At 42.9% G+C, this 13,285-nt stretch overlaps 1 protein-coding gene across 1 annotated transcript in view; it reads right to left on the bottom strand.

Annotated features, from left to right (window-relative positions):
• Window positions 1-8,991: 8,991 nt before the first annotated feature.
• Window positions 8,992-13,285, bottom strand: part of XK (X-linked Kx blood group antigen, Kell and VPS13A binding protein) — a 51,821-nt gene continuing 47,527 nt past the window's right edge. Inside the window, exon 2 of the mRNA XM_040468821.1 lies at window positions 8,992-12,907. Within this exon, the coding sequence (XP_040324755.1) occupies window positions 11,980-12,907 (928 nt within the window). The 3' untranslated portion in view covers window positions 8,992-11,979. The remainder of the gene's footprint in view (window positions 12,908-13,285) is intronic.

Below are 13,285 nucleotides of genomic sequence, written 5' to 3'. Positions count from 1 at the left end.
AACGGCCCAGTCCCCAAGGCCAAAGGAGGGAGAATAGTATGGGCTCTAGGTCTGCAGCTCACAGTGAGCCAAGGAAGGCCAAAGAAGCGAGCAGAGGATAGCCCCTCCCCCTCTCCCCCCTGCCAGCTACAGACCTCAGCAGCAGACTCCAGCAGAATGTGTAGGACACAGGTGTGAATTGACACTGCCCTGACCTGGCCTCAGGACTAGCCTCCGTCCATTAGCTTCTCTGCCACGAGGTCACACAGTCTCTCTCCCACACACTTGGGCACTGCCATCTTAGTAAAGGAGGAGGGCAGGGCAGGCATTCTAAAGGACAGAACATTTTAAGTCTAAGATGTCCAGTTAGTCCAAAGCGATTTTAATTTAGCAGAGATGCCAAGCTTAGCAAGGTTTTGTGGGTATTTTGTCTGTGTGTGTGCCAAATGGGTACCGGGAATCACGAGGAAGTTCAGATTCGTCCTATTGAAAAGATACATTTTATTTGGACATCTGAGCACAGTATGGGGAAACCAGTGATTTTGATACCTTTAGACGCATATATCTGATTAAAGATTCACCTGTTGTTAAGCCCCAGATACCTACCTCTGGTTATAAAGCAAGATTTCTGGAAGGCTGGAGAGCCCAGGTGCATTGTAATTACCCGGGGAACAGAAACAAAACAAAACAAAACAAAACAAAACAAAACAAAACAAAACAAAACAAAACACTCAGCCCTGGTATCCAGGTCCCACTCCCAGGCATCACCATTTAATTAGTCTGGGTGTAGCCTGACTTCAGAAATTTTAAAAGCCTCCCCCCACACCCACCCCACACACATGGTGATTCTAACTGGCAGCCAAGTTTGAGAACCACTATAAAGAATAACATTTTCCCCAATGCTTAGGGCACTCTCTTTGAATACAGAAATAATAGTGAGGAGTACCCGTTTTTACTGTAAATACAATTTTATTCACACAAAGGGAGGAACATGTTATCCAAGGTGTAGACGTGGCTGATCTGGCATTTTTCTGGTGTACTTAGCGTTCTTCAGAGAAAAGCAGGTCTTCAATGTATCTATACAAATAGCTAATGGAACACAAACCTCAAGTGCCAGCCACGTATGACACTTTAAACTTCATAATAGACACATTTAAAAAGTAACTAGAAGCAGGTGAGATCAATTTAATACATTTTATTTAGCCCAGTATATCCAAAAAAATCATCATTTTGGCATGGAATAAAATATAAAAATTATTAATAAGATATTTTCCATTTTTTTTTTTTGCACTGACTCTTGGAAATCTGATGTATTTTACACTTACAACATATCTCAATTTGGACTAGGAACATTTTAAGTGCTCAGTACCGGTCAGTGCTGGTTTAAATCACGGCCGTCACTAGTATTGGATGCTGAATAAGCACACTATCTAAGGAGATGACATTTTAGCATAAAATTTAGTTTCCTTTGGAAGCATGTCGATGATATCAGAGCCCTGGGGATGGAATGTTTGTTTCCTCCTATAGTCTCGGGTAGCCCTGTCAGGTACAGAGTCCCGCCTTGCCTCAGTAGTTCTTTGGGAACTAATAGAAACCTTGCTCATTTCTGTCCTTCAGGATCAGCTCCCCAGAGGAGGTAGAGAATGAATTCAGGTAAGAGGTGTGGATGTAAAGCAATCCCAAGGAGTTCCAAGACCTAACAAGTGAGGTCACCATTCGGGCTGAGAACTGGGATCTTTTTTCCCTTCCCCTGTAATCCACGGTGTTAGAGATATGTGAACCCGGCAGCTGAAGGCCACCCTGCCTCCTTCTACAACTCCTGATTCAAGGTGTCCACAGCTGCTTGGTCAGATTTCAGGACCAGGATTAGTGCACATGAACTCCTTTCCAGGTAAAGATGTGGCCTCTGGACCACGTGATTGAGCTTTCCATCCTGTTGGTCTTTGTAATTCCAAGAGTTGAGTATTGGCAGTGAGAGGAAATACATAGGGTAAGTCGTATAGCTTGCTGTTAAACACTGAAGCTACTTAAACCTTTCTAATGTGGGGAAAAGGATCCCTCCAGATGTGTCAGACCAGCTAACTAGAGTTCTGCATCAGGGTTGGAGGAGATAAGAAAACATATTCCTTTTTTTCTCTCTCAGGGAACACCGTCCACGAGGACTCTGAAGAAAGAGGTGAATGGTATGTGTAGGGATTGAAATCTTTCTTGTTCCCTGGCCCGACACCATCAAATGCCATGTAACTATGACCCCTGAACCCAACTGTCTTCCTCCACAATGTGAGCACTTACTAGTCTCCCTCCTAAAATGTCAGCTTGAAGAAAAAAAATTGTTCTAATTTATCTATTTAAACAGTGGCAACTTTTCTGTTTCCAAAGAACAAAAAAATAAGACTTGATCGACCAGGTTGTAGGCTCATGTGTGTTCTGCCTCATTAGTTGTCCCTAGGTGAGTCCTATTCAGTTTTTCCAGGGAAAGAGGAGAGTGGCCTTGGGCACGAATAGTGTTGTAGAAGACAGGATTTCCACCCCAGAGTTCTTACCTCTGGGACCCTCATGGTTTGAGCCCAGTGACTTCCTCACGGCTCTTCAGAGCATGGCTACAGCGCTGGGAGCTATAGAGGGTGCCTTGTCTCGGCCCCCAGCCTGATGCCTGGGCAGAAACAGCTCCTCCCTACTGAGTAAGGGCTCTTGGGCCTCCATACCAGGGCACCCCGGGAAATGCCACCAGGCTCGCTTCTTTCCTCGGTCTCTGACATCTGCCAGACCTAACCACGTCTGCAAATTGGGCAACGTTTAGGAAGTCAGGAGAGAGTACTGATTAAACACGTGGGCTTTGGCACCGAACCCTGCTGTTTACTGTGCTATCTCACAGGGAAGTTCCTTTATCTTGCTAGTGTCAGCTTTCTCTTCTGCAAAATGGAAATAATTGTAGTAACTGTCGCATAGGATTGTTGTGAGGAACAGAAGCGATCGTGTGTAGGCCTGGCTCACGCTGACACTATCATTTCTTCTCCCTCTCACAGTATGGCTCCTGATCACCTCTCCAATCTCACCTCTCTCCCGTGCTTCAGCAACACTGACCTTACAGGCTGTTTGCTGTTATAAATGTCCCTTGTACTAATTCCAGGCTTTTCTGCATGCTGTCCCCTTTACCAGGAACATTCTTTCCAGTGCCTTCATCAGGCAAACACCTTCTCAGGATTCAGATCTCAAGCAGGGGTAGATCCAAGTGTTTGGTACTTGAAACAGATAACTTAGTCTGGGGAGAGGCTTTGAAAAAAAGAAGATTAAAAAATATGAATTCTAAATTCAGTACAAGATGAAAGAGTACTCAGAATGAAAAAGAAATCACAGCAAATTACTTATTCAGGTCCCTTCCTTCTGTGATCTCTTCAGACAGTGTGGCAGAAATGCTTAGTAGATGTGCTTCCCAATTGCATCCTGACTTCTCCTTCCCGCCTGGAACATGCTACAACTCCCAGCATTCACTGGGGATCCTGAGGCTTAAGCTTTATAGACTTCAGGCTGAATTCACCTCTGGTCTCAGGTTTTATGTCACTTTCTCCTTGAACTGTCTCTGAACTTCCAAGACCAGATCCGGGCTCCTTATCTCTGTCCCTAGGACCTCCTAGGTATACCTCCCTTATACCCCTAGGTATACCTCCCTTATAGCTCTTACCTCTGTGCATTGAAATCACCAGGCTGGATATGTGTCTCTTTAAATAGACTCTGAGTCCTGAAAACCAGAGTAGTTTCTTGCTCACCAGTCTACCCTTAGTGCTCAGTGCAGCATCTGGCACACAGGGGCACTCTAAATATCCATGCAACTAATGAATATCTGATTTTCCCTATCTAACCTCTGGGATTCCTGATTCTCCACAGCTGAGAAGAGTTTTCCTTCCTGCTCCTTCTAGACACACACAGCTCCACAATTTCAATCTTGTGCCATTAAGACAACTCCACTAGTACGCATTCTCACAGAATAACTGGGTTACTGGAATTGCTACTGTTTATTCAATATATGACTTCTTCCAGAGAGCTTTTTTACCAGGGACATATAATGCAAAAGGAGATGAGGTAAGTGCAGGATTTTTCTTTGGAAAGGGGGCATAGGGGGCTTTCGCATTCTTCCCCAGTTCATCAGCTTAGCAGTCTTTATTCTCAAAAATGTCAATGAGAACTTACACAACTCAACACCAAAACAAATGCAATCAAAAAATGGGCAAGGACCGGAATAGACATTTTTCCAAAGAAGACATACACGTGGCCAACACATATGAAAAGATGCTGAACGTCACTAATCATCCAGGAAATGCAAATCAAATCCACAATAATATATTACCTTATACTTGTCAGAATGACTAGAATCAAAAAGACAAGGAATAACAAGTATTGGTGAGATGCGAAGAAAAAAGAACACTTGTGCACTGTTAGTGGAATTGCAAATTGGTACAAACACTGTGAAAAACAGTATGAAGGTTCCTCAAAAGTTAAAAACAGAGGGGCGTCTGGGTGGCTCAGTCGGTTGTGTCAAACTTTGGCTCAGGTCATGATCTCGTGGTTCTTGAGTTGGAGCCCCATGCCAGGCTCTGTGCTGACAGCTCAGTGCCTGGAGGCTGCTTTGGATTCTGTGTCTCCCTCTCTCTGCTCCTCCCCTGCTCATGCTCTGTCTCTCCCTCTCTCTCAAAGAAAAATAAACATTAAAAAATTTTTTTAAGATATTTGCACCCCTATGTGTATTGTAGCATTATTTACAACAGCCAAGACATGGAAGCAACCCCAGTGTCCACTGATAGATGAATGGATAAAGAGGATGTGGTACATGTATACAATGAAATACTACCTGGCAATAAAGAATGTGACAAGGATGGAGCTAGAAAGTATTATGCTAAGTGAAATACATTAGAGAAAGACAAATACCATATGATTTCACTTATACTTGGAAAACAAAAAACCTAACAACTGAACAAACAAAAATAGGCTCTCAAATACAGAGGACAAACTGGTGATTGCCAGAAGGGAGGTGGGTAGGGGGATGGGTGAAATCGAGGGTATTCAGAGGTACAAACTTCCAGTTATAAAATAAAGTCACATAAATGAAAAGTATAGCATAGGGAATAGAGCCAATAATATTGCAGGATGACAGACTGTGACTCCCCTTACTGGGATAAGTATTGAGTAATGTATGGAATTGTTGAATCAATATGTTGTACACCTGAAACTAATGTAACGCTGTATGTTAATTATACTTCAATTTTAAAAAGACACCACAGGTTGCCTAGCCAATGGCTATTTCCTCCACTTGTTATTGCTAGCAGAACCCTATTTTCTGGGGTATTCTTCCTCCCATGAGCTAATGGGTGGTGGTCCCTTTGCTAGCCCCTAGGGGTGAATGCTGTGCAGTCATAGGAAACCAGGGTAATTCCATTCTCCTTGCCAGAGGCAGTTTTAGAGGTGGGGATGTGACTCAACCCCAGCCAATAAGAAATTTGGGAAGTTCTATTGTGTATGCTGCGTGGCTTCTAGGAAAGATTTTTCTCCTGAAACAACAGAAGTAACCAAAGGGAAATCCCCTAATTTTGGATTCAGTTGTGTACATGTGATGCCTGGAGCTCAGGTTGCCATCTTGCAATTGTAAGGAGACAAGCATATAGATGAAGCAACAGGTTGAAGGTGGCAGAAAGGCAGCTGGAAAGCGTCTGGGGCCTGAGGCTGTTGGGCCCATTGGAATCCAGAACCACCTCTCTCCAAACTTCTTGTCTGGTCAGATAGCAAAATCCAATTGTTTAAGCCACTTTTAATCAGGTGTTCCACAAACTGTAGCCGAAACCACCTTGATATAATTCCTAATAAGGCCAAGGAGGTGAATTGGGAGGCGAATTGAAGAATGCAGAGAAATCACTTCATTATTGTGATGGTTATTATGTTAATATACACATTTATTAGCGCTTTGAAAGTGTAAAAGCATTTCACCTTGATGACCTACTTTGTGTAAAGGGGGATACTTTACTTTTTGAAGGTAGAACATTCACATTACATTTTAAAAATAAAAATATTTTCTCATCTCTTGAATCAAACTGCAAATGAGAGAAGCCAAGTGATTTGCATGTGAACCACCCTCATTTTCAAAAGAAAAGAGGATAAGCGCCCTTGAGAAAATATTCCAGCAGAGCAAAAAGGAAAAAAAAAACACAACAAACAAACCTTCTAGGGTAGTAATTCCCAACATTGCCAATTCAAAGGAGGTCTTTTAAGGTCACCCCCCACCTGATAGTCCTTGGATTTTTAATACCTGTTCATGGTAGTGGCTGGGGTGGGGAGAGGATAATGACAAAGTTACTTGAAATACAGCAACACATTTAATTGGTCCTGTTGTATCACTCACAACAGCATCCCCACTGGTTTGAAAATTAATCGTACAAGTGTGTGTCAGACATCTCTAGTTAATGCGCAAACATCTCTCATTAGTGTAAAGGAGGCTGTCCAATTCTTGGAGGTCTGCAGCCCTACTGCTGGGCACCATTGTTCTAAAAAATTCCCAACTTCAAGTCACCTTAACAAGAAGGTGACCCCAGAGAACCATTCTCCTCTGCACTGGGTGCTGGCAGGGATGGTCTTACAGCACTACTCCAACACAGACTTTCTAAATCCTGTTTTGTTTCCTGAGTGCTATCGCTCCTGAAAACCTGACTCATTAACTGTAAAGTTTAGCTAATTAAAATAGGAAGCTGACTGATAAGAAATTAAACCAGTATGCATAATGCAGATGTCTAAGGAGGATGATATTCCCAGGGCTCTGGGAAGCAGGCTAATCAGGTTTCAATCAGGAACCCTTCATTCAGAGAGAAAGAATTAATTCAGGATGGGAGACAGGGAGGGAACAGAAGTACAGGAAGAATCTCAAGATCAATCTGGATGAATCTCTCCTTGGGAGGAGGCAAATCACATCGCATGGGGGTGTGTGCTGCAGGGGAGTCTAGGTGGGATGTTTTCTGCTGGCCTGCTGCAAAACGATGCTGCTGCATACTGCTATCTATTCCTCGAAGGTGTTCTGGCTTCCAAAAGCTGCTTAAACCAACACTGTTTTTCGATGTCCTTGGCGTAATCATTTCCAGGGAAACAACCGTGAAAAGGGGGTGACAAGGAGGAGTGGGGCATGCCCTCGGGCAGGCTTTTGCGACAGACACACCTTCTTACACAGGTTAAGGGCCTAGTCTGATAGGGTTTATTGTGTGCTGGGAACGAAAGGATTGGGGATGTTTCTGAATTCCCAGCTCTGTACAAACATCTGTTATTGGGAAGTGCCTTTTTCTGGGGGGAAAAAAGGCCCCAAATGTTACTCATTTAAAAATATATATTTTTTAATGTTTATTTGAGAGAGAAACAGAGCATAAGCGGGGGAGAGGGGCAGAGAAAGAGGGAGACACAGAATCTGAAGCAGGCTCCAGGCTCTGAGCTGTCAGCACAGAGCCCAACATGGGACCCAAACCCATGAACTGCAAGACCATGACCCCAGCCGAAATCGGACGCTCAACCGAGCCACCCAGGCATCCCAAAATGTTACTCATTTAATTACAGTATGACATTTCTGAGGTCTTTCCCATTTGGAAAGATATTCATAGAGAATAAATATAGTCTCCCGGAAGGAGAGCACACAGAGAAATGTGGCCACAGAAGAATAACATATATTTCCCTCATCTCCTTCCTAATCTTTACAAACTTGCACCTAAAAACTGCAGAACAGAACTCTCACAGTGGGGTGGGGGAAGGGAGTGAACTACAGGCTCACATATTAAGCAGCAACACTTGCTGCCTAAAATGGACACCCCTGAAAAAAATTACCCAGTTTACCGGTAAACAATCCAAATGTATGGTTTTAAGCTATTACTCGGTACTGATATAAATGCGTGTGTTTTCTTCAAATAGCTTTTCATAGTCTGCAGTTTTCCCAGTGTTCAGAGGGAAGGTAAAACTTACTCGTAACTTTAAATCAAGAGACCCTCAGAGAAGAGGACTGAGTAGACACATTGTGGAGGAAGCTTTGTGAAAACAAACGAAGTGACTAGCACAGTTGTTAAATGGAATATGGATGCTCGATTAGATACCAGTGTTGTATCCGTGTTAAATTTCCCAAATCCAGTCACTGTACCATGGCTATGTGAGAAAATGCCTTGGCTGTTAGGAAATACACACTGAAGCATTTCAGAATAAATGGCAAAAGAGAGAAAGCGAGAATGACGAAGCAAGCACATCAAGATACTAATAGGTGAACCTGGGTGAAAGATGTAAAGTACTTCCTTGCAGTATTCTTGAGGCTTTTCTATTAGCTTGAAGTCATTTCAAAATGAAACATTTACACACACCAAATGAAGCAATTTTAGATTGACCTACTTAAACACTATGCTTGCTGACATTCAGTTTTCTCAAGGGGTTGATTTAATGCCAAGAGCTCTCTTCCAAAAGACTTATCCTATAGCTACGTCTTTCCAAACTGCAAGGCTATCTTCAGAAGAAAAGGAATTACCGAGATACACATGAATCCATGTCTATCTCATGCTCTGAAATGACCCCTTCAATAACTGACAAGTTTTTCTTCCAGCCATGGAATGTCATTTACATTTGATTACTTGTTTATGTTAATGTCAAGTCACCCCTTTAGATTTCTGAATCCATATACCATTTATGTTTGTCGTGAAGAGATTTGTATTGCCTCTTTTTTTTGTATCACACACAGCGATCAACAGACAGCTGAGCAGAATCTTCGTATCCAGCAGTGCAGCTTCAACAGGAGTAAGTGCTTATAAAACAGAGAAAATTCCATGAGCCGTTGGTGTCTTGTAAGTCAGAATCCTAGCACTCTCAAATTCCCCATGCTACAGAAGGAATTTCCAGGTGAGGTTGTGAAACCATAATTCATCACAACAACACCATTTTCAAATTTCTGTTTTTGAAATCATCCCTGACATCAAAAAGCCATGAAAGGACCGTATAAGGAATGAAACACAAGGGGAAATTGAAAAATTAATTTATTATATGAAGAAACATAAACAATACTTATTAGCATCAATGGCTGCAGAGAAGCAGCCTGCAGAAGCTCACATCCACAGTTTATCGACTGAAGTAGCGACACACGACACTCAGAACCACAGCACTGATGTTCGAAGGTGGTTTCCAAGGAAATGCTATATATGACGATTTCGATGTTTATTTTCCCATTTACAAGGCTGAAAAGATGAAACCCACATTCAGCCAAAATCTAACAGGATCAGGCATTCAAGTTGTAAAGGACAATTGTCAAAAGACACTAGCTACTAGGTCCTTCATGAAAGATGAAAGATACAAAAATGATCAGCTCGTGATCAGCAAAAGCACTTCTCAGATTTCAATGGGTCTTCCTCCGAGTACCATGTGTTTGGCTGCTAATTTTTGTGAGCAACTGACGCCAAGAGAGAGGGCAGCTGCTGAGTTCTAAGAATAAAGACCATTTACACTCGCCCTTCCATAAGGTCAAAGGCCAATGTAGTCACTCAAGCCGCTCATGTGGATGATACTGCTTGTTTCTTTTCTAACAGTAAAAACATAATAATAACCTGTTTATAGACTTGAATGACTATAATAACAACTCCTTAAATATGCATGGCACTTTAAAATATTTTCACAGCATTTTCAGATCTATTATTTAATTTGATCTTTCCAACAACCTTGTGAGGTAGGCTGGGCAAATGTATCTTCCAAATTTGGTGGGTGAAGAAACTGAGGCATACGGCAATTTAGTAACTTGCAGGGCTAGACGGGGAGGTTCCAACCTCTACACTGTGCTGTCCCCAGTAATGAAGAGACAAAGTCTAAAAGTGTTTGGATGATCTTATTTCAATGAAATACTTCACCTCCATTCAGCCAAATGATAGTGGTTCAGTTGGAGCAGCTATCATGACAAGTTATGGCATGCAATTAAGTAGACAAAGCACTGAGAGTTTTAAAAATGGAATTATAATGAAAAACACATTTTAGATCTCTGCACGGGAGGGAATTTGTCTGTCTTTAGGGCAACCTAGTTCTGTACTCTGAACTATGATTTTACCATTTCGGAGGTATGATAAAAATAATTTTAAAACAAAAATTCTCAGCTCACCAGGACTTAAATTTTCACCATACAGAAAAAAAACAAAAACAAAAACAAAAACAAAAAACTCTCCCCCAAAGTGAATGGACATACATGCCCCAAAGCAGGAATATCTGTATATCAAGGGTTAAAGATGACAAAATGTCTGATTTCGTTACCAAACCTCTTTGTCCTTATAAATGTGGCTTGTAATTGGGTTATAGGAGTCTGACAGACCATCACTATTAGTTTGATTTGGGGTCATTCACGATGCTTAGCTATCTTCTACATTAAAATGATTGAAAATGCATTCGAAGGCTCAGATTTGTAACAGCTCTTGAGACAGGCTTCCACACCAAGGTTGGAAGAATCTACCTTCCTATCCCTGTCTCATTCTGATCATAATTCCTGCTCAAACTCACCATTTGTAACCTGTCTCCTGACAGACTGCCTATTAGAAACTGGATGGGTCAACAAGTTCAGCCATCAGGGGTCCTTAGACCCATCAACCCTGACTGACCTGCTACGTCCAGCCTAGTCAGTGACAGGTCACCTGTTTCCAGATAGTTCATCATCAAGGTTTTTACGGTAAAGATAATGGCACTAGATCCAGGCATTTCCCCAAGACAACTGAGGATATGCTACACTATCCTTTTATGGAACAAATACGGTTCCAGATTAAAGGAGAAATTATACCTGAGACAGGAGAGTATAGGAGCGTACAATTGGAGATCTCATTCAAATAACTCAGAATCATGCCAAATCAAGATACATTAAGGTAAAGACAAAGATCTTCTGGTCATTTCATCTCTTCCTATAATTTAAAAACTTGTGAAGCCAATATCTAACTTTGGGAGAGGAGACCCTTTTCCTTCAAATAATGAAAACTAAAGTGCCCTACACAGCTGCACTTGGTGAAAGATTTCTGTGGAGTTCTCTAGAAAAATTTAAGTCAGCCACTGTAACTCTTGTCTAAAATTCGTCTGACAGGCAAGGAAGAGGGGAAAGAGAAGAGTGTGAATTTTATTTTCTTCTTCATTAAGAAGGCAAATCCTAGCAAATTCTACTAGAAATTTCCCAGAATTGTTAGGACAGGACTGAACCTTGAAGAGGTTTAAACCTATCTTCCAGCAGGATTATTTATCTTCAACCATCCTGAGAAAGTAAGATTTCTGCTTATAAAAGCCTCAATCATTTTGATGTTTTAGCAACCCTCTTAATCCAGAATTTCTTCAGCACTTCGAAAGAATGAAACTTTCCTAAAATTCTAGGGTTTCCACGCAAATTCTTTGCATCCATGGATCCTTGGGAATAGTCTCCAAATCTAGACTTTTGAATCAATTAGAGATAGCACGCCAAGGTGGATACAGCTGGTTATGTACAAAGAGCCCTAATGAGATAAAAATGGAACCTCTGTCCATTCAAAAAGCAAACCTGAAGAGCCCTCTCTGAAAACTCGGACAAGTATGATATTGCTGATGACAAAACCTTCTGGTCATGAGGACAGCTCATGGGTGAAAGCTATGCTCGGAGGAAATGGAACAGGCCACCTACACCGGCAGCTCAAAACAAAACCTAGAAAACAAGAAAGCTCCTATCCTCATTCTACCTGACAGAGCTAGCCATCCCAACTCAGCCAAGAGGCCAGTAATGCCTGGGGGAACAAGGTCAACTACCAATGGTGCTACCTTGGGCTGCCTCTCCAACACTCAGGGGTTTCCCTGGATTCTCTCCATAGTTCCCACATGTCCAAGAGCTCTCTAAAGGGGAGCAGCCTGCAAGGAGTTGAGAGCTAACCCCCCTCTTTGTTAACTGTGCAGGGCTCATGACTTGTATGAAGAACAGGGATCAACCCAGAAAACAGTATGTGTGAACCCCAAGAGACTCAGGTCCTGTTAGGCAGAGTAGAGCTCGTCAGCATTCAAGATCTGGCTGGGCACAGAACTTACTTTACTGCTAGAAGGTGTCTCATCTCTGTCTTCGGTTGGCCTCAGATCTGTTTTTCCTACGGACTCATGGGCTTTCTTCTGCCTACAGTCACAGCAAACACACTTTACCCACTCCTGAAAGCTTTCAGAGACACTGGAGGAAAAGAGCTTTTTGCAAGGGTGGAAGAACTGATAGAACACAAGCATGAAGAGGATGGCTGTGCAGTACCCAATGAGCAACTGCAGAATCAACAGAGGTGCGCACACGTACATGTAGATGTCGGTCTTGTAAAGATACCACATGAGGAGGAGGAAGGCATTCTCAATGAATCTCAGCATGTAGTACACCAGTAGCCGGTACCAGTTCTGGGACTTGCTGATGAGGTCCGGGTTGTTGATTTTCAGCTGCACAGCTGACCAGCAGAACATATTGATACCGGCATACAGTAAGGTGAGAAAGCACAGTACGATGGTGGTGCCCACCCGACTGAGGGCCTTCTCGATGTTCTCAGGGAATGGGGAGCCACTGCACCAGAAGAGGATCCAGGGGTACAAGAAGAAGCTGAAGAAGTTGATGAGTACAACCATCACCACCCAGGCCTTCAGGACGGAGGTAAAGAGGACCAGGACAATGACTCGAGTGGCAATCTCAAAGCTCCTCCAGAGGAAGATACAGACATAGGCCAGAGGCTTCACTTTGACATCGTATTCATCATACTTGATCTTGATGGCCAGGATGTTGCAGCGCAAGGCTCCATACACAATGGACAACAGGGATAGGACCATGAAGAAACCTGAGGAGAGGAGAGAAAGAGCACTGACGAGTCTCACCTGCACCAAGAATCCTGCTGTCACAGACACTTTTGTCAGTTCCTTAACCCATATTCCTTGGATCCTTCTCTTTTATGTTCACAGGCTGACTTCCAGCTCTATCTGTTCACTGTGCCTAAGGGCTTTTCCCAGGGCTGTGGAGGCTGCTCTGCCCCGGTGCTGGGGGCGCTTAAGTGCCAGGGGATCAATGCTCCCTGGAGAGCCCTCAATACCCAATTCTAGCCTATCCGGTAAGAGCCAGAATAGAACTACCCTAGCTCCCCCACCCCTTGCGTAGAGTAACTCCGAGGTATGTGTTCTATACTATTCACCAGTGTTTCCTCACAGGGCTACTTTCCAGTCACCCATGATGACAGCTGTCTGATAATGCTCCCTTTACTGGCTGCCCTGCCTTGCCTCATTCCCTTCTCCCATGCTCCTTACACCCTCCTCCAAAAACACA

Source organism: Herpailurus yagouaroundi, unplaced genomic scaffold (genome assembly GCF_014898765.1).
Source record: "Herpailurus yagouaroundi ecotype Mexico unplaced genomic scaffold, PumYag 67793, whole genome shotgun sequence".
NCBI lineage: Eukaryota > Metazoa > Chordata > Mammalia > Carnivora > Felidae > Herpailurus > Herpailurus yagouaroundi.
This window is presented reverse-complemented; position numbering and strand designations above follow the sequence as displayed.